Genomic DNA, 18,450 nt, shown 5'->3' on the forward strand with positions numbered 1-18,450 from the left:
ATTTGCTTATTCTTGAGAAGAGCACTATCAACAATACAGTTGAGGAGATTGTGTCTAATAAGAGTATTATTGAACCTCAAGCAGATGAGATAGATTCAGATCATTCAACATGTCTTGATGAGCTGATGGACAACCCCGCAGTTGACATTACAAATGCCATACCAACTAATCCAGCTCGAACAGATATAGTATCTGTTCCATTAGGGGAACTCCAAAACAACGACAAAGGCAACAATATACCATATCAAGGTGGAAGGATATGTATTATTAAAAACCTGTACCAAAACAGCGATCACGATTGGCTCTTTAGATCGGCGCTGTTGACTAGACTGCATTCTATACCACAGCTTAGGGTGCTGAGATCAGAAGACTTCGAATATGTGGAGCCCTTGAAAGCAAAGAATTCTAATACCTCAGCATTACACTGTACATTTTTAGCCACTGCCAATCTGATTCGCAGCTACAAAGCAAGCTTATGGGAAGTGGATATTGAAGTAGATGCTGATCCAAATATAATCGATCCACAATGGCCAATACATACACCTAGCACCAAAACGGTTGAAATTATAGCACCGAAATTACCTAAAGGCAATGCAGTACAACTAGCGGATGTGCAAAATGTGCTTAAATGGCTTGCTGAATCTTTGCCGTCGCTTTCCTTATCCCAATGAGATCAAAGTCTAATCACATGGAATTGTCGGGGATTTAGCCACTTATTATCGGCAGTGGGCTCCTCTTCTCTGCAAGTGGGGAAAACATGTATTTGTCTACAAGAGACGTGGATCACCACCCAGGCACTTCTCAATGGATATTCAATTCATCAGGAAATAGCCAAAAACGGTCCCAAGGGAAGACCCTATGGGGGCCTTATAACAGGAATCATACACCCACTAAAATCATTGAGGATCCACTCGAACTTTGACAAATATGTATTAGCAGTTGAGATTGAACTCACCGGTAAAGATAAAATGGAGAAGATGTTAGTGATTAATCTCTACATCCACCTGAATCCCCACATAGAGACCTCATTCGGGATGCATGCCATTCGTTACTGATTGATTGGATGGTAGATGCTGACCACAATCTAGTAACAATTGTAGGTGGCTTCAACTGTCATATTGTGGGTCCAATGAGTAAGACCAATAACCCTTTGCTGAAGAATACAGGCACGTAAGGAGGCAAATTCGGAGGGACTGCTGTGGTTCAATTTTTTTAATGCTTGGGATTTTGAAATCCTGAATGGTAGAACTCCTAGTGACAATCCAGGTCAATCTATTTGGAGAAATACCAGAGCCCGCAGTACTCTAGATTATATCTTTGTAAATCCATCAATGGCTAATCTGACTGCGGATATGAAGGTTAGTGACAACGATTGGAGCGACCATTCCTCTCTATTGTTAACATTTAATTTTGTTCTTCATCATATCTGCCCTCGATCGATCGGCGATTTGAGAACGAACCACACCTCTTCAAATATTCGCTGGTCAGACAAAAATATCACAAAAGCTGTAGAAGCTATGTATAAAACGCCAAATATTGGTCATGCTGCTCTTCTCAGAATGTCCGGCAACGATATTGAAAAGTGGATAACTTCCTTCTCGCACAAGTATGCCGCTGCAAATGTCAATATAATTGCTCCTGATGCTAAAATAACTAATACATTTGATGTTGAAATCAGAGACGCTAAAAGAATCTTGAGAGCAGAACTTAGGATGCTACAGAAAAACTCTACCACCTGGGATAGTTATCTGATTTCCAGTAAGAAACGCAAGAACGCCTTTAGATCTTGGCTTAGACAAAAACGCTATGCATCCAAATTAGCTAAATGGCAAAAGACAGTTCAAATACTATGCACAAGAAATTCCCGCTCCATATGGAGTCTACTGAGACAGGCCAGAGGCGAAACGAATAGTAGTCTTAACAATCCAATTGACAAAGGCCACTGGGAGGAATTTTTGAGAAGTCGCAATAACCAGCTATCTGATCTGACTATGGTGCCGACAGTCTGGAACAGCCCTGCCCCTCCTTTCAAGGTGTCGATCGATTCATTGATAATCATGTCAATAAACTCAAATCATCGAGAGCGCCCGGGCCCAATGGCCTAGCGAATGTTATATTAAAAAGCAACCCTAAATATTGGGCAGAGGTTCTGAAAATACTGTTTGAAAAAACTTTGAAAAACGGCCTTATACTGGACTCCTGGCGAACTGCAATCTTGGTCCCCATATACAAGAGGGGAAGTCGTACCAACCCCTTAAACTATCGATTATTATCTATGTTGGATTCCACTGGCAAATTATTTTCGACATATTTACTTCAAGAGCTCCATACATGGATGGACAGAGAAAAGATCTTCGACCAATTCCAATGTGGCTTCAGGAGTGGATACTCTAAGGTACACAACCTTATTATAATGGATATACTCCGGAATAAGGCCAGATCTCCCGGAAGTCCTCCATTATACATATTATTCATTGATTTTAAGGCTGCCTTTGATCTAGTGCCGAGAGACTTGTTGTGGACCAAATTAGAAAATCTAGGTTGCCCGAAGGGAATATTATATTACCTCAAACAGTTACATTGGGATACCACAGTCTCTCTAAAATTAGATGCAAAGGGTAACAGGACCAATAAGATCGACCAATTGCGAGGTGTCAAGCAAGGCTGCGTGACAGCACCAACATTGTATAATCTCTTTGTTCATGACATTCCAAAAGCCTTATCTGAAGTCCATAACTGTCCACCTAAGATTGGCATGGCTCGCTGTGCAGTTCTAGCATATGCAGATGATATAGTTATTATGGACCATACTATCAAAGGTCTCCGAAATTCTGCAGAGGCATTATGGAGCTATGCCAATAGGAATGGCCTTACTATCAATTTAGACAAAACCCAGATGATGGTCATCAGCAATAAGAAAATCGCCAGAGTGTGTCTACAAATACAAGGGTGCGGAATTCAATACACTCCCTTTTATAGATTCTTGGGAATTGAAATAGAGCCAAAGGGTCAATATGCGATGTGTAAGCAGGTCAGAATCACGAGAGCGGCACAAATCAGTGCTCTAATATATCGTTTCTCTACTTCTCACTGTGGATACACAGTCTGGGCTGCACGACAATTGTATCTACAGGTACTAACTCCTATGATTACTTATGGATTAGAAGCTCTGCAGCTCATGGATTTGGGGTGGCTCCAGATATTAGAAGGAAAATTCTGGAAGAAATTACTTGGCCTCCCAAATTGTATACCAATGGCTATCCTAAGACTTGAACTGGGCCTGATATCTTTAAAAGCACAAGTTCTCAGAAAAAGAGCTGAACTATATGATTGGATTGAAAACTATGCACACTTGGAAGAATTGAAACGATATAAATTTGTCCAACATATGAGTTACATATTTAAGAAACCGGTTCCCTATCTCTCTCTATGCCCCTCTCCGCAATTAAGACGTTTTATTATATTATTGCGGACGGACCAACTGCCGGTATTGGCCATCAGCGGAATTATGAGTAATCTCACCAATATAGAACGATCCTGTCGATTATGCATGAATAATATGGTGATTGAAACAGGAAAACATGTATTAACTAGATGCTCGGCCATGCAAAAAACCTATGCAACTTGTTATGGGGACTTTATCCACCATTTGGATCATATTTGCAGCGAAGATTTTTGGCTTAGAGCGCTTAATGGCTCAGGAATTAAGCTTTATATTGCTCTATATAATGTATGGCTAACAATTGAAAAATTATTAGAAATAGCTATATAGACATTTTACCTATTTTTATTATTGTGACTACAACTAGTCTTATTGCTGTTTGTACCAGTTAAGGTTTATACGAGCTATTGACATGCAAGTCTTATAATAATATAGCTTGAATGTCTATTTTATAAGTTACATTATTATTACTATTAGATATGAATTAATGATATTATCTTTGTTTTATCTAAATAGAATTTTATTCTACAAAATGTTTTATTGATTTATATGTGAAAAGCTTATGTTAAGCTGTTAACACATTAATAAAAAATTATCATGCATGCATAGGCATTAATTTATATTACGCGCTTTCGCTCGTAAATGGATTACTGACCCATGCCTTAGAGAATTTCAATCTATTTTTCCTCAATGGAAAACATGTGTTTTCCTTTTTCTCCCATACTATAACAATGTGTTAGGTATGGCCAGAATGTTTAGGGCCTTTCACATATACCAGAGTTGGATTGTGCCTTTAGCACACTGTACAAAGTAGTTCATGCTCATAAAGGGCTTACCTGCTGTTTAGTTGCTTACCTACGCTAGTAGGCCTACACATAGACATTGCTGTTAGGAGAGTCTTTTTAGACACTTTACTGTTTTCATAATATGCCTGACATCTATTTTGTTTTTTATTCAATCTTTTTATTGCATATAAACCAAAGAAACACAACGTAACAAAATAAAATAAGCAAGGCGTGGGCTGGCACGCCGGAAGGCACCTTGTAAAGCATTCATAGCAAGTTAAGGCCAAATCCTTGTGCTAAGCAGCCCACCACAATAATCACACCACCCCAACCACACAGCTATCCCCAATCCCTCCAACAAAACATTTGTCATGCAAAATACTCTATGAGCCAGCCATGTCCATGCATCTTCAGCATTCTGGGCTGTGTAGTCTGAATAGACCTATCAGCCAGTGACCAGAATCTATCCGCCCGTGTGGGACCTACAGTTCTGCGAAAGCATGCAAGCTTGGCCGCACAGACCTTGGACAGCAATGTTCTCCATTTGTGCTGGAATGGCGGCTTTGCCCCTTTCAGTCAAGGAGGATGGCCTTACGTGCAGTAAAGAGCGCAATGTGAATCAGCTTGCAGGTAATTGCGTCTGAGTGACAGTCCTCAATACCCAACTCAAACCGCATCAATGTGGGAGTCACCTCCAACATGATCCCCTGATTGCCTTGGAGCTGGGGAAAGATCTCAGCCCCAAATCGTTTGAGTTTCAAACAAAGCCAGAGCACGTGGCCCATGGTACCTATTCTGCCACATCCACGCCAACATAAATAATAATAATAATAATTTGGCATTTATATAGCGCTATGAACCCTCAGATATCTGAGTGCTGCTTATTATTACCCACGGTGTGTGGTGCTCATTTATCGACCTCAGAAGGATGAAATGCTGAGTTTGGCCTTGCCGGGATTCGAACCTGCGTTAGCAAGCTCTGCACGGATGTCAAAGCGAGCGCTGTACTCGCTGTGCCACTTGACCGGCATAGTCGCTGTCTGGGCATTGCCCATACTGTGCAGTCTGGACGGTGTATAGTAAGCCCTACGAATAATCTTGAACTGTATCTCTGTGTTTCAGGTTGCAAGAGGTATGATTAATCGTGAAGAAGAAATCATATATATCTCCCACATTGAGCTCTATAACCAGGTCTTCTCCCTACATATCTGCCAGGGTCATGTTCCTTTTATTTTTATTGTGCATGCTAAGGTCCTAAAACGTCCTGATCCTAGGGTACTATGTGGGGTGCCTCACAAATTCTAGCTCGCACAACGAATGCTCCTCAGCCCTCGATTCCCTCGTGGTATATGTGTTGATGATCGATTGTATGGTCCTAAATCTATGCCTATCTGATCTTAAAGCCAGGAAAAGAGGCAAGGTAATGGGAACATTGTCGCCCCATAAGGCTACCGAATTTAGGCGCCAAACTATATTCCAAAGTTCAGGCCCGCTTCTCGTGCAGGTTCATGTGATTGCATGCCGAAATAATCCTCCACCCACTCCGCACAAGTATACTCCCTTGGGGATCGTTGAGAACTTCTTTTGCTTTAAAATTGGTATTTTTTACAGCAAGAGCTGCTGTATCTCTCTTCCACCTACTGCAGGCAAAATATTAAATCGTGAAATATCTGTGTTTCAATATAATTCGTCGTTTGATAGGAGATGCATTGCTTGAAGCAGCGGAAAGCAGTTACCACCAGATTTGGCTGCCTTTTCAGCATTTACTTTCTTTTTAAGGGTGTGATTGGGACACTGGACATTAAAATCGCTCACGAAGATCCAACATTCGGGTCAAGGGCCTCCCAGAAACAATCCAGGATAAAGACCTACGGTACACCATGCAACACTGCTTCAGCAGCATCCTGATGGACCCCCCACCCCCAGAGAGTTTCGAATTTGACAGAATTCACTGAGTAGGCTCCAAAAGGAACGAGCCAGGAGTGAGACCTAGAGATGTTCTCATTGCCATGGCCTCCTCTAGTCTGAAGGAAGACATCTTGAGAGCCGCACGTACCAACAAAGAACTAACCATCAATGGAGGGCGGATCCAACTGTACCAAGACCTAGCGATAGTCACCCTACATAAGAGGAAGCTTATGCAGCCAATCATAAAAGCACTACAAGCCAAACAAATCGCATATAGACGGACATTCCCCTTTGGACTAGCCTTCTCCTGGAAAGAGAAACAAAGGAGGATCAGTACATGCAGGGAAGGCCTTTTATTACTACAAATGGAGGGAGAACATAGCCAAACCGAAACCAGCCCACAAAACAACGCACCCAGCAGCCAAAACAACCAATGGGAACGGTCATCCGAAAAGAAAAGAAGGACTAACAGAGAAAAGAAACTGGCGGGCCCCTTCAAATATCACGAGCGAGACACCCTGAAGAAGACACTAAATAAAGAAGCGACTGGAAGAGAAACCGAGGAAACACCTGACCACAGCAGGTGGGCCACTTCAAACTAGCCCAAAACAAGACACACTAAAAGACAGAAGCAACAAACAAATCCCATACAATAATGGCAGATACATTGATTGTCTCACTAAATGTACAAGGGCTGAACTCCGCCGGGAAACGACGAGCGATTCTCAACAGGCTCGAGAAGATGCCTGCAAAGGTAGCGATCCTGCAAGAAACCCACCTCTTGAAAGCAGATGAAAAAAGGATACACAACAAGGCATTCCCACAACAATACTTCGCCTCCAGCGGCTCAAAATCAAACGGGGTCGCAATACTGCTGGCTAAAGAACTGAACTTCCGAAAACAACAAATGATTAGCGATACTGAAGGGAGATACTTGGGAATCAAGGGAACGATCAAGGGGAAGACCTACACAATCCTGGCGATATACGCTCCTAATGACAGACAAGATCAATACATCACAGATCTCCTGCTGAAAATAGGGAGCTGGTGCGAAGGCCAGACAATCATAGGGGGGGACTTCAACTGCATAATGGACCCTAGCCTCGACAAAACCCTGCCCGCTGCGTCAGCTGACCAGAGAAACAGATAGGCGTTGGGAAAGTTCCTCAGAGAGCTAGAAGTAATTGAGACCTGGGGCTTCTTCCAAGGAGACACGAGAGAATACACTCACTATTCCACAGTACACAGAGGGTACTCCAGGATAGTCATGATCCTGGTCTCAGCAACTCTAATCCCCCAAGTGACAAAGGTGGAAATCGGGGCACAATACATTACAGACCATGCCCCGGTACTAGTTAGCATGAAAATAGACGGAGAAAAAAAGCAAACAACGCCCGCCGTGGAGACTCAACGACCTGATCCTGCGCGAGTTGGCACTTCGAGCACACATGGAAGAAACTATAAAGGCTTATTTCAAAGAGATCGACAACGGCGAGGTTGACTGGAAAACAGTCTGGGATGCGGGGAAGGCCGTAATCAGGGGAGAATTCATGGCCCAGGCAGCGATATACTGTAGGGAACGAGCTATACTAACCCGGAAGATGGAACTAGCTCTAAAAGACGCAGAGAAAAACCACAAGTCCTGACAAACGCAGAAATGTTGGCGAGAGCTAAAGAAAGTCCGTGCTAAACTGGAAGGTCACACCGCTGATAGGGTAGCGGAGATGTTGCTTAACACTAAGCAATCATACTATGTCCACGGAGGAAAGGCAAATAAATTCTTAGCGGCCAAATTAAACAAACAGAAATCCCGGAATTATATAGTTTCCCTAAGAAATGAAAAAGGGGATGTGATCAAAAAAGAGGAAGAAAAACTGGAGATAATGGTCCGATTCCATGAAGAACTCCTACAGGGAGCAAACCTAAATGCGACGGACCAAAAATCCTATCTTTTGGCTACTCATCTCCCCAAATCTCGGACAAGGACACAGAAATCCTGGGGAGACAATTCACAGCCCAAGAAATCAATGAAGCTATCTCTTCATTACCAAGGAACAAGACCCTGGGCCCAGGCGGCTATGGAAATGCGTACTACAAAATATTTCGAACAACACTACTTGGCCCCCTCACCCGACTCTTCAACACAATCAGACACCGGTTCGATCTCCCCAGATATGGCAAGATCCTCAACAATCCTGGCGCTCAAACCAAACAAGGATCCCACCGAATGCTCAAGTTACCGCCCGATAGCACTCCTAAACACAGACGCAAAACTGTACGCAAAGATATTAGCGAATAGGCTATCGCAGGTCCTCCCAAACATCATTCACGAGGATCAAGCAGGTTTTGTCAGGGGAAGACTCACCCAAGATAACGTCAGAAGAGCCATAGATGTAATTGAATGGGGGGGACGCACAAATCAGAAATTCCCGATAGTGGCCCTAGACACTACACGCGCTTTTGACAGCTTGGACTGGGAATACCTGCGGATGGTCCTGGAGAAATTCGGGTGCGGGACACAATTCAGCAAGATGATCCTGGCAAACTTTCAACGCCCATCTACATCATTTCGGATAAACGCCCGTGACTCAAAACAAGTGGAAATACAGAGAGGTATGCGCCAGGGCTGCCCCCTATCTCCACTAATATTTGCAATGGCTATGGAACCACTAGCAGTGCGGTACAGAGAAGACCCCGATATAAAAGGAGTGCAAATCAAGGAAACCCCGCAGAAAATAGCATTATATGCTGACGATGTGATGCTCTATATGGGAGACACTATGAATACATTACCGAGAGCCGTAGCGACACTGGAAGAATTTGCCACCATATCTGGGTTTACAATCAACTACAATAAATCAAAAGCACTAAACATAACGGAGGGCACAAATACAATAAACAGCATGAAGCAGAGATTCCCGCTGAAATGGGAGGAAAACTCTCCAGAATTCTTGGGAGTTCACCTGGCAAGGAAATTCGATGATTTACACAGATTAAACATTCCCCCCTCTTTGGAAACAACTAAAAGCGGACCTGCTGAGATGGGATAACCAGGAACTATCGTTAATGCCAGAATAGCAGCGATAAAGATGACCGTTCTCCCCCGCCTACTATACGTGACCAGTTCAATACCCGCTGAGATCCCGCCACAGTTAATCAGAGAACTTCAAAACGCAGTATATAGCTTCATATGGGCGAAAAAGAGACCCAGAATACAGAGACGCATACTGACCCGTCCCCCACTCCTGGAAGGCCTGGGGGTCCCAGATCTGGGCAGATACATCATGGCAGCACACTTGGCCCCCATACTCCAGTGAGCTAAACCAGCTGACACCAAAGGATGGAGAGACATAGAACAAGCATCCACACAGATCCCGATAACAGCGCTCCTAGCACTGCACCCCAAGGCCTGCGAAGCAGAAGGAAAATTACTAGGAGCCACTGAAACAGCCCTGAGTAACTGGGACAGAGCCATGCAAATGAAAAAGATCAAACAAGGGTTGGGCCCATTATCCCCAATAGCACATAACATCGACTTCACCCCAGGCTTGAAGAAGAAATTTTAGGGGGGATGGAAAGGCGCAGACACCTTGACACTGCAGGACATGTACCAAAACGGTAACCCAATCCCTTTCTTAGAATGCAAAAAGAACTTCGATCTGGGGGAAAACGAAAGGTTCAGATACATGCAAGTACGACACTGGATCCCCCACCCGTTAGTGAAAAGGGCGGGAACAAGAGCCCCAGCAGGCTTGGAACTAACAATGCAAGAGGGGGAACCAAGGAGGGGGATATCAAGAATCTACAGACTGCTCGATGGGGCACAACCAACGGGCAACCTAAGATATAAAGACAATTGGGAAAAAGATGTAGGAGAGTCGATAACGGAAAGAGAGTGGGACCAGATATGGACAAGAGCCCACAGATCCTCCAAATGTACAGCAATTAAAGCAGCTGCATATAAATGATTCTACAGATGGTACATGTCCCCCCATAGATTACACAAGATAAACCCAGAGTATCCCCCAAACTGCTGGAGACAATGTGGAGGGAGAGGAGGTCTATTCCACATGTGGTGGTCATGCCCCAAGGTGATTTACTATTGGAGGAGATACTGGGACACATCAAAGACATTAATGGCAGAGACTTACTGCTCTCGCCTAAGGTGATCCTGTTGGGAGCGGAGGCAGAGGTTTTATACGCGGCATTGGGACACATGGCCACTCTAATAACACACCTACTATCAGCAGCACGAATGACATTGGCACAACGGTGGAAAACGCTAGAGGGCCCGACGAAACCATGGTGGTGGGAGAAAATATGGGGAGTAATGGCAATGGAGAAGGTAACTGCCATAAGAACAGGGACATACCAGAAATACTTGTCCATATGGTCCCCTTTCAGAGACTTTGTCGGAGACAGGGAAGCCCATTTCTATAAACCACGCACCCTCAGAAATATATCGATCACCTAACAACCCAGAACAGGGGGAGAGAGAGAGAGAGAGAGAGAGAGAGACAGCATGACGAGAAAACCAGAAGGAGGTAACAAAAGACTTAAGAACTCAGTAGAGATAGCCATGGGGGACTGGGGGTTTGGGAGAGGGAAGACCTAGGGGGGCAAAAAGGAAACAAAAAGGAAAACCCCGGAGATACAGGACAATACACGATATAGCAACAAGAGTGAATAGGACTATGTTGTAAGAAATGTTATGTTGCAATTACTAGGTTTGAAATACGGTATTACCGAAGGAAAAATAAATCGGTTTAAAAAAGGAATAATAGAAAAGAAAGGGGGGGTTAATTAATTGTTTAATTGTTATACTCAAGAACATATGTATGAAAGAAATGAACACTGACTATAAGAAGAAAGCTTGGGATACTACACTGGTTTTCTTAAGCATGCTTGTAACCTATGCTCTTGAGAAGAAAATAGAAAATAAAGTTTATTAAAAAGAAGTAATTATTCTAAAGAATGCTTCAAACGGTTGATGAGTTTGATATTTAATCAGTGTTCTTCCCAAGTGTGACTCTACCCTTCTCCATCTGATATTTCCCCTCCAAAAGTAACTCACTATATTCACATATGATCGGCTATAAACCATGTGTGCTACCTTTTGGGTCAGGAGAAAGCATACTCCTTGCCCGAACAGGAATCGTAGAAACAAACAAGCTTAACACTACGGGGACCCTCCCGTATGGGACCAGTGACCAGCAGCACCCTCCTCAACATTAACTCTCTAGCTCGGGCAGAGCTCTGCCTTTGATTTGAATATAGTTATTGCTCCAAGATTTGCCACTTTACACTTCTCCCTTTTAACTTCTCTTGAAAACGGTGAAGCTAAGTAATGATAATCAAAGTGTATAGACCTTCCTCAGAGATTACATAATTGCACCCAGTGACCCGCAGCGCTTATCTCATAAGGGATTGCCTAATACTGGCTCAAATCTATTTTTCCTCTCCCCTTCTGTAGAAGGCTTCAGGAATGCCCCTGGCCCTCTCTTCCTCCTCCCGCCTCCTAGTCTACCAACTCTCGTCCATCTTTCATGTTTGGGAGGTCGCACATAAATCTGCTAATAGTGATTCAGAGCATGTTCATCGAAACCCAGGACCTAATCTTTGTTTTTACTGAACAAATAACTTGTCTAAGCTCTTGGTAGGAAAGCAAACCAAAGTATTTAGAACACAAATTGTTACTTTATAGACCATGTTTCTGGCTTCTGCTTCGGCAGAACGAGTAGAACTACACTATGACTTATGTTACTTCTTGTCTCCATTGTGTTTAAACCTATCAGTGAAGCAGAATCTGCAGGTGCTTCGAGCCCGTTTCTCTGAGATAACGCCACGTTCCATCAGGGCAGCCTGTGAAAATCTTGTTGAGCCGGATTCAAATGTCAATGATGCTGTGGATGTCCGTCAAGAGCTGGACCTACGAATAGGTGAGAAGCATGCAGAGCTCTGGGTTGTGCTTGCTAATGTCGGTGTCTGGGTATTCAGCAGCTACAAGGGAGACAAGTAGTGAATGATATAAAAGCTTAAGGGCAGACACCTCCATCGAGGTACATGTTGGTTTGTGTTTGCCAATGTGTCATCACTGTGTCTTATTTTTTGCTTTCCTACTCAATTCCAATATCATGAACAGCATTTTAGTTTTAGTATAACTGTTGAATCAGTGTGCATGTTTGGATGGAGCTGAAAAAGAGTTGGAGAACCATTTATTGCTATTGAGTCAGCAGCATGAGTTCAGGCAAACATTGGTGGTAGCTTATCTCCTCCTCCTGTTCTGACTATCATTGATTGATTGCTAGTATTGGCACAGTAGGCGTTACGCTGACTTGAATATAAGACCAGTTTATGATTATCACCTTAATGCCCAAAAACCTTTTTACTTGTCTGAGTAGTGGTGTGTTGCTGGCCCTTTGGGCTCCAGGTTTAAGGCCAACAATTGTAGTGAAAGTTTTCCCTCTAAGTGGTGTGGTGGATGTAAGGAAGCCATGGTATCAAAGTAGGTCAGACACAAGTGACCACAGTTCAAGGGTGTTTATTGAACTTTATCAAAGGTGTGATAAACGCCTATCTAAACCTAAATCTACAGATGGGAGCATGCTACGACCATCAAATAATAATAATGCAGTCCTAGTAGAGTCCTGTCAAAATGAAAGGGCCTATACTAAAAAAGAAATATTGCCAATCCTTACCGCTAAGTTCAAGTAGTGTGGGGAAATGTTCATGAAAAAGAAAGAAGTGTTCACAAACTGATAAATCAGGATGTTCAGGCCGTTGGCCTCCCTTCCCCACGTTTTCAGCACGGGACAAGGCGGTTCACTCGAGCATAGCACACTCTTGGGATTCTTCGGCATGAGGGCACAGTTCCATTACCAACATCAGGTCCTTCTGTGCCCAAGTCTCTTAAGTTATCAAAGTCTCTTGATTCAGAGGGCCTGATGTACCAAAACAAACTATTAGTTCCTTTACAAATATTCAAGTCGGGCGATTCACTCTCACCCTGGATCCCCCTCAGCCGGGCTCAGATCGTCTTCTCCAATGTTAATAGAATATTTTTTCTCGGGTGACTCACGGTTCACCCTGGATCCCCCTCAGCCAGGCTCAGATCCCTTTTTACACAATTGGTCTCCCTCAGCCGGACTTGGACCAATTACACTCCGTATCCGCTATCAAAGAGTTTCAAATCTGCACAGGGTTTAGCTTGACCCGTTGCAGGACCACTTCGATGTGACAGTTTACAATTTTACACTCTGTTGGATACCTAACAGAGACCTTCGAATGAGCACCCACGTGGTGCCGGACCACTCAGTATATGGTACCCTTCTTGGTTTCAAAAGTTCAGTAATTCCTTGGTTATTCAATTATATTTGCGTCGCTCATCACATACGCCTCACACACTGTTCTTTGCAGATTTCTTCAGACAATGTTGCTGCTTTCATCCTTGGTTCTAACACAAACCAGTTTGCTATCAGTCTCCCTGACTCACTGGCTGTGCTGACTTTGCTGGGGCTGCTTTGTTGTAGGAGCCAAGGACAGTATCAACGCGGCAACCGCTCCTCCCCGCCTCAGCTATTGATGCGGGAGAGCCCCGGGTACCTTCGACATGCAATGCACCTTTCTTCAGCTTTAATTCCCGGTCTTATGTTTCTTATTCTCGAGGGCTTGTGAAAGTAGCGGTTTTCCTACAAAAAGGTCTAGGGCAATTCCCTCCTTGCCACGCTTTCCTGTCTTGCCATCTTTCTCCTTGTTTTAAACTACCATATCGGAACTGCTCCTTCTTTGTGTGTTTTGTCTTGCTCAGAGTGTGCTTTCCTGCTCTGACTTTTATCTGTGTGGGGAAGGGTGATGGAATTCAGGTGTGTGTAGTTATCAGTAATTGCCTGACTCTACCTGACCCTTGTGTTGGGACATGTCAGTTATACAGCTCGGGTGTTAGTGTGTATTCTTTCACAGTGAGCTGTCCGTGAGAAAGTGTTTGTGTCGGGAAAGAGGGGGCAAGGGGGTTTAAGTACCTAAGTATCATACCTGGTAGGTTTTAATTATCGAATGTTGTTTCTTATTTACTTTGTAATATGTACCTTGTATTGTAGGCTCAGGCTCAGCCGATTATTTCTGGAATGTGTCTACTTCACTGAACATTCGATATTTCTACACATGGCCACTGGATCACTTAAATCTCAACACTGGTTGTTGGGTGCTGGGGGTACTAATTTTCCATGTAGAGTTTTACTTCTTTTCTCTGTGTCACTCAATGTTCAGATGCATGCTTTGAAATTCTCACTTCTAAGGGATCAAGTAGTTTCAGCTTCTCACAGCCTCTTAGGGTTCAAGTATGTCTAGTTATCTGCACTTCTCAGTCTTTACATGCTTTCAGATTCTGCTCAACTCTCATAGTTCAAGTGGTTTCAACATCTGGGAACCCGCCCAGTTAAAGTGCTTTCGGATTCTCTGCATCTTTCAGGGGCCAAGTGGTTTTGGCTTCTCGCCGTCTCACAGGGTTAAAGTGCTTTCTGGTTCTCAGCACCTCTCAGGCTTCATGAGATCTCAGGTTCTATGCTCTTATGGTTTAGGCCTCTCCAAACCCACTCCCGGTATGCCTCCAACTTTGTTGCTCTTTTTTGATATGTATGCAACTCCTGCCCTGGTCCATCCCATCTAGTTGGCATATGATATCCCCTTTTCCTCCTTTCAATATTTGGAGGGTTTTGTTATTTTTATATTTGTCCATCCCTTGCCATCTGGGTCAGCATAAGGGGACAGGAAGTGATATAATGGGCCACTACCATCTTGTTTATCTGTGTACTTTCACAAACTCTGGCCTTCTCTCCTCTTTACTAGATAAGAAATCTCGGTTGGGATTGGGAACCACAGCAGTTCCCCAGTGCAACATATCTGCAATGAGACAAACGCTATATACGTTAGCGCATGCATGCCTTTATGAAATCTTACTTCAGGACTGCAACTGAATGGTAAGCCACTGAGCATTGAGTTATTTTGTCACAGTGGCTATAGTGCACTCTGAAATTGAAAAAAGCTCTTGTCGCTGGCCTCTGTCATCGAGCCTGGGTCCTGATCTCTCCAGATGTAGTCCAATTGAGTCCCCTTCTAGTTGGTTCAAGCCTCCTTCCCTCCTGGCACCTTTAAGTAATAGTTAACCACTGTCACAAAAACCATGAGTGAACTGTTTCCTTTGTACCAATGATTCTTATAAACACATTTTTCTCAACTTGTAAAACATCCTAAAAGTACCACTTACTGTTTTAAAAGTGCCTTCTGTATTTTTAATATGAACCTGTGATTTTTCTGTTTATGCCACACCCTGCATTACACATTTAGAAACCCTGCAAAGTAGTCAGTTATACTAATCTCTATTATCATTTCTCTACTGTTTTTAAAAGTGTGTTCCGTCTTTGTACGCCCTTTTGCTGTTTTAATAATAATTCTGTTCTAATTCTCATGTACCTAACTGATTGTCGATATTTCTTGGTCTATGACTACGATAAAGTATAATTTTCAGTACATATTGCGACAGATCCAGGGAATTCAACCCTTTTCCCCAAGGGGGAGCCACGCCTTTTGGGACTAGGGAAGTGAGCCTGCTTAGCTGAACACCCCCTAGGGAACAGGGTAAACAAGATCCCTATATGGGAATCCCCTGCATCCCCCTCTTAGCCTCTTAGAGGAGAGGCAGTCCCTAAACCGGGATCAGGGATATAAGGTATTGTCCCAAAAGCCTAATCGTTTTGTTGATGATATGGGAGTTAAACTGTGTAATAACATGCAACTTCCTACACAAATGGCTGGTATGGTTTCTGACCCTTTTCAGGCACCTGTCCACGTCCCAGAAGAGAGCACGGGGGAAAGACCCATCCCCGGGCAACGTGGAGGATAAAGACCCAGCCAGCGTTGGAACACACAAGGAGAGTAACCCATGGAGCTGCAGAGGAGTTATAGACCTCCTCCTGAGAGAGAAGGAAGCCTACACCCGGCGGTGGATTGATCCGTGGCCAAGCTCACGGACCGCTTGGCAACCTTGCCGAGACGCGAACCAGAGAAGCCAGACCCAGAAGAATCTCAAGCAGTGGAGAGTGCCTGAGCAGCGCAGCAAGGAACAGACTCCCCGCAGGACGACAGCGGGAAGGGAACGCCAGCTCCATCAGACCCAGAACCCCAGGAACAAGTCGGAAGGGAGAGGCCACATTGGCCTACTGGCAGGCCTAGCCAGAGGAACACCATACGGAGATGGGAAGGTATGGGGTTGCGCCAGGGAACCAGCAGGAGGGCAGAAAGGTGCAACTAAACTCCTAGGTGGGCTGAGAGAAACCAGCCCCCAGGGCAGGCTGAGAGAAATTAGAACCCAAAGGTGGGGTGAGAGAAACCAGACCCCAAGGTGAGGTGAGGAAACCTTGACCTAGAGGCAGACTGAGAGAAATCAGGCCCCAATGCGGGGTGGGGAAATTAGGCCCCAAGGCAAGGTGAGGGAAACCAGACCCCAAGGAGGGGTGAGAGAAATCTGGCCCCAAGGGGGGGTGAGAGAAACCAAACTTCATAGCGGGCTGTGAGACCCGAGACCCCAGGGAGAGGGGTACAACGCAGGAGATGGTTAATGGAGAATGTACCACGAGATTCCTAGTTTGGGAGTCCAAGGAGAGTACCTGCTGTAGAGTCACGAAGGAGGGAGTCACCAAGGCTGGAAGTAAAGCAAAGGAGACAAAACCCGGTAGCTCAGATAGAAAGAGACTAATCACAAACTCGCAATCCGAGGAGGGGTACTGGAAGAGACATTTGGTGTCCCAACTTGAACTGTACAACAGCCCAAGCAGACCCTTTTTCTGATAATACCTGAGCGAGGTTATGATATGATATGGAATTTATAACGCGCCTGTACACAAGGGTTTCAAAGCGCGATGAGGTAGGGGAGGGGGAACAGAGGGAAGACGTAGACAATTATTTTTCTTGGCCAGGTGACATTGAGATCGTGCAAGTGTTGGGGGAGGGAGATGGACCAGCTATCATTCTTTCATTTGAGCAAAGGCCCTTTTTAAACCTTTGTTAAAGTTAGGTTGTTTATGTTAATAGTGGTAGGAACAGGTTTCTAGACGTCAAACTTTGTTTATTTTGAAGAACATCCAGGCAAGCACTCATTTAGACCAATTTCTTGTCCTTTAGAGTAGAGCAGAGAAACGTAGGGACAGCTTAGGTTTTGGGTGTTCCAATAAAGAAATTAATCCAAAATGCCATCTTGCTCGACTCCCGATTCTCATTTACCACAATATACTTTGCAAACCTACCATTAGTGTGTACAGGTCTGTGACTAGCTGTATTTTAAGCCATCCTCTCCCCACCTAAGAATAAACCAAGACTGCCCTGTCACATTACTATTGTATGAGTTTTTGAGTACCTTAGTGGAAAACCCAGTACACTCACACAAGTTGGTCTTCTTGTCCATTCACCAAATCACTTCAGAAAAAACTCTACAGCACTTACCTATAAATATTTTGTAAATACTTGTTTGGATTGTTGACTTGTGTCCCTTACAGGCCATTTAGTGTTTAAATGCTCTAAAGTATTGTAGATATCTCATGTATACACAACTTTAAATAACGAATATATTTTCAGTAATATTCTGTGAGTCCATTTCTGTGTGAGCTTCTCTGAGTGTGAACCCTACTACCAGCCTTCCTCCATTGGGTGTTTGTGAAGGCTGGATCTACCTTATTACCAACCCTCTCCCCTCCTGAGAGAGAAGGATTGATTGTTCTACAGCTACCACTATGAGAGTTTGGAATTACTTAAGGGAAGCACTGCCTACCACTACAGGTTGGTCTTCTAAAGCCTTCCTCATAGAGGACGTTGGAAAAATCTTCCTATCATGCTAATAAGGCACCTTATTTCCCCAATGACAATCTGAAATCTACAAAGAGGCTGCTGTTTTAGCTCCTCTGGTTGGGGTCACCCATTTTGATTCCATTGGAGTGCAAACTGCTGTACCCTGGGGACATTTCTTGAGGGAACTCTTGTGTAAAACATAATGCAACCTTTTTGTGAACTGTCCCTGCACTTAATGCTGGACCCTAAACTGGATAGTGAGACATGGACGAAGCAAATGAAAGATGAATGTGGCTTTTCCTAGCATTTCGGCAACCCACACATTTTTTAACAAATGCAACCCTGTAAGACTGCAGGATTCAGCTTCAGGCATTGTCTTCTGTGCTTTGGGATTCAGCAAAGTAAGGATGCAGGTCTTCTGTTTAAATAGGGACTTTGGTGGCTCATGGGAAACTCTGTTCCCAATCTAAGTTACATCAA

At 44.0% G+C, this 18,450-nt stretch overlaps 1 protein-coding gene across 3 annotated transcripts in view; it reads left to right on the forward strand.

The window, feature by feature from the left end:
* The window catches only part of TOP3A (DNA topoisomerase III alpha), a 1,279,921-nt gene that overhangs the window by 469,336 nt on the left and 792,135 nt on the right, over positions 1-18,450 (forward strand). For all 3 annotated transcript variants that reach the window (XM_069645692.1, XM_069645691.1, XM_069645693.1), the window contains exon 6: positions 11,931-12,074. In XM_069645692.1, the coding sequence (XP_069501793.1) occupies positions 11,931-12,074 (144 nt within the window). The remainder of the gene's footprint in view (positions 1-11,930; positions 12,075-18,450) is intronic.

This window comes from Ambystoma mexicanum, chromosome 2p (assembly GCF_040938575.1).
Source record: "Ambystoma mexicanum isolate Mex_15411 chromosome 2p, UKY_AmexF1_1, whole genome shotgun sequence".
Taxonomy (NCBI): Eukaryota; Metazoa; Chordata; class Amphibia; order Caudata; family Ambystomatidae; genus Ambystoma; species Ambystoma mexicanum.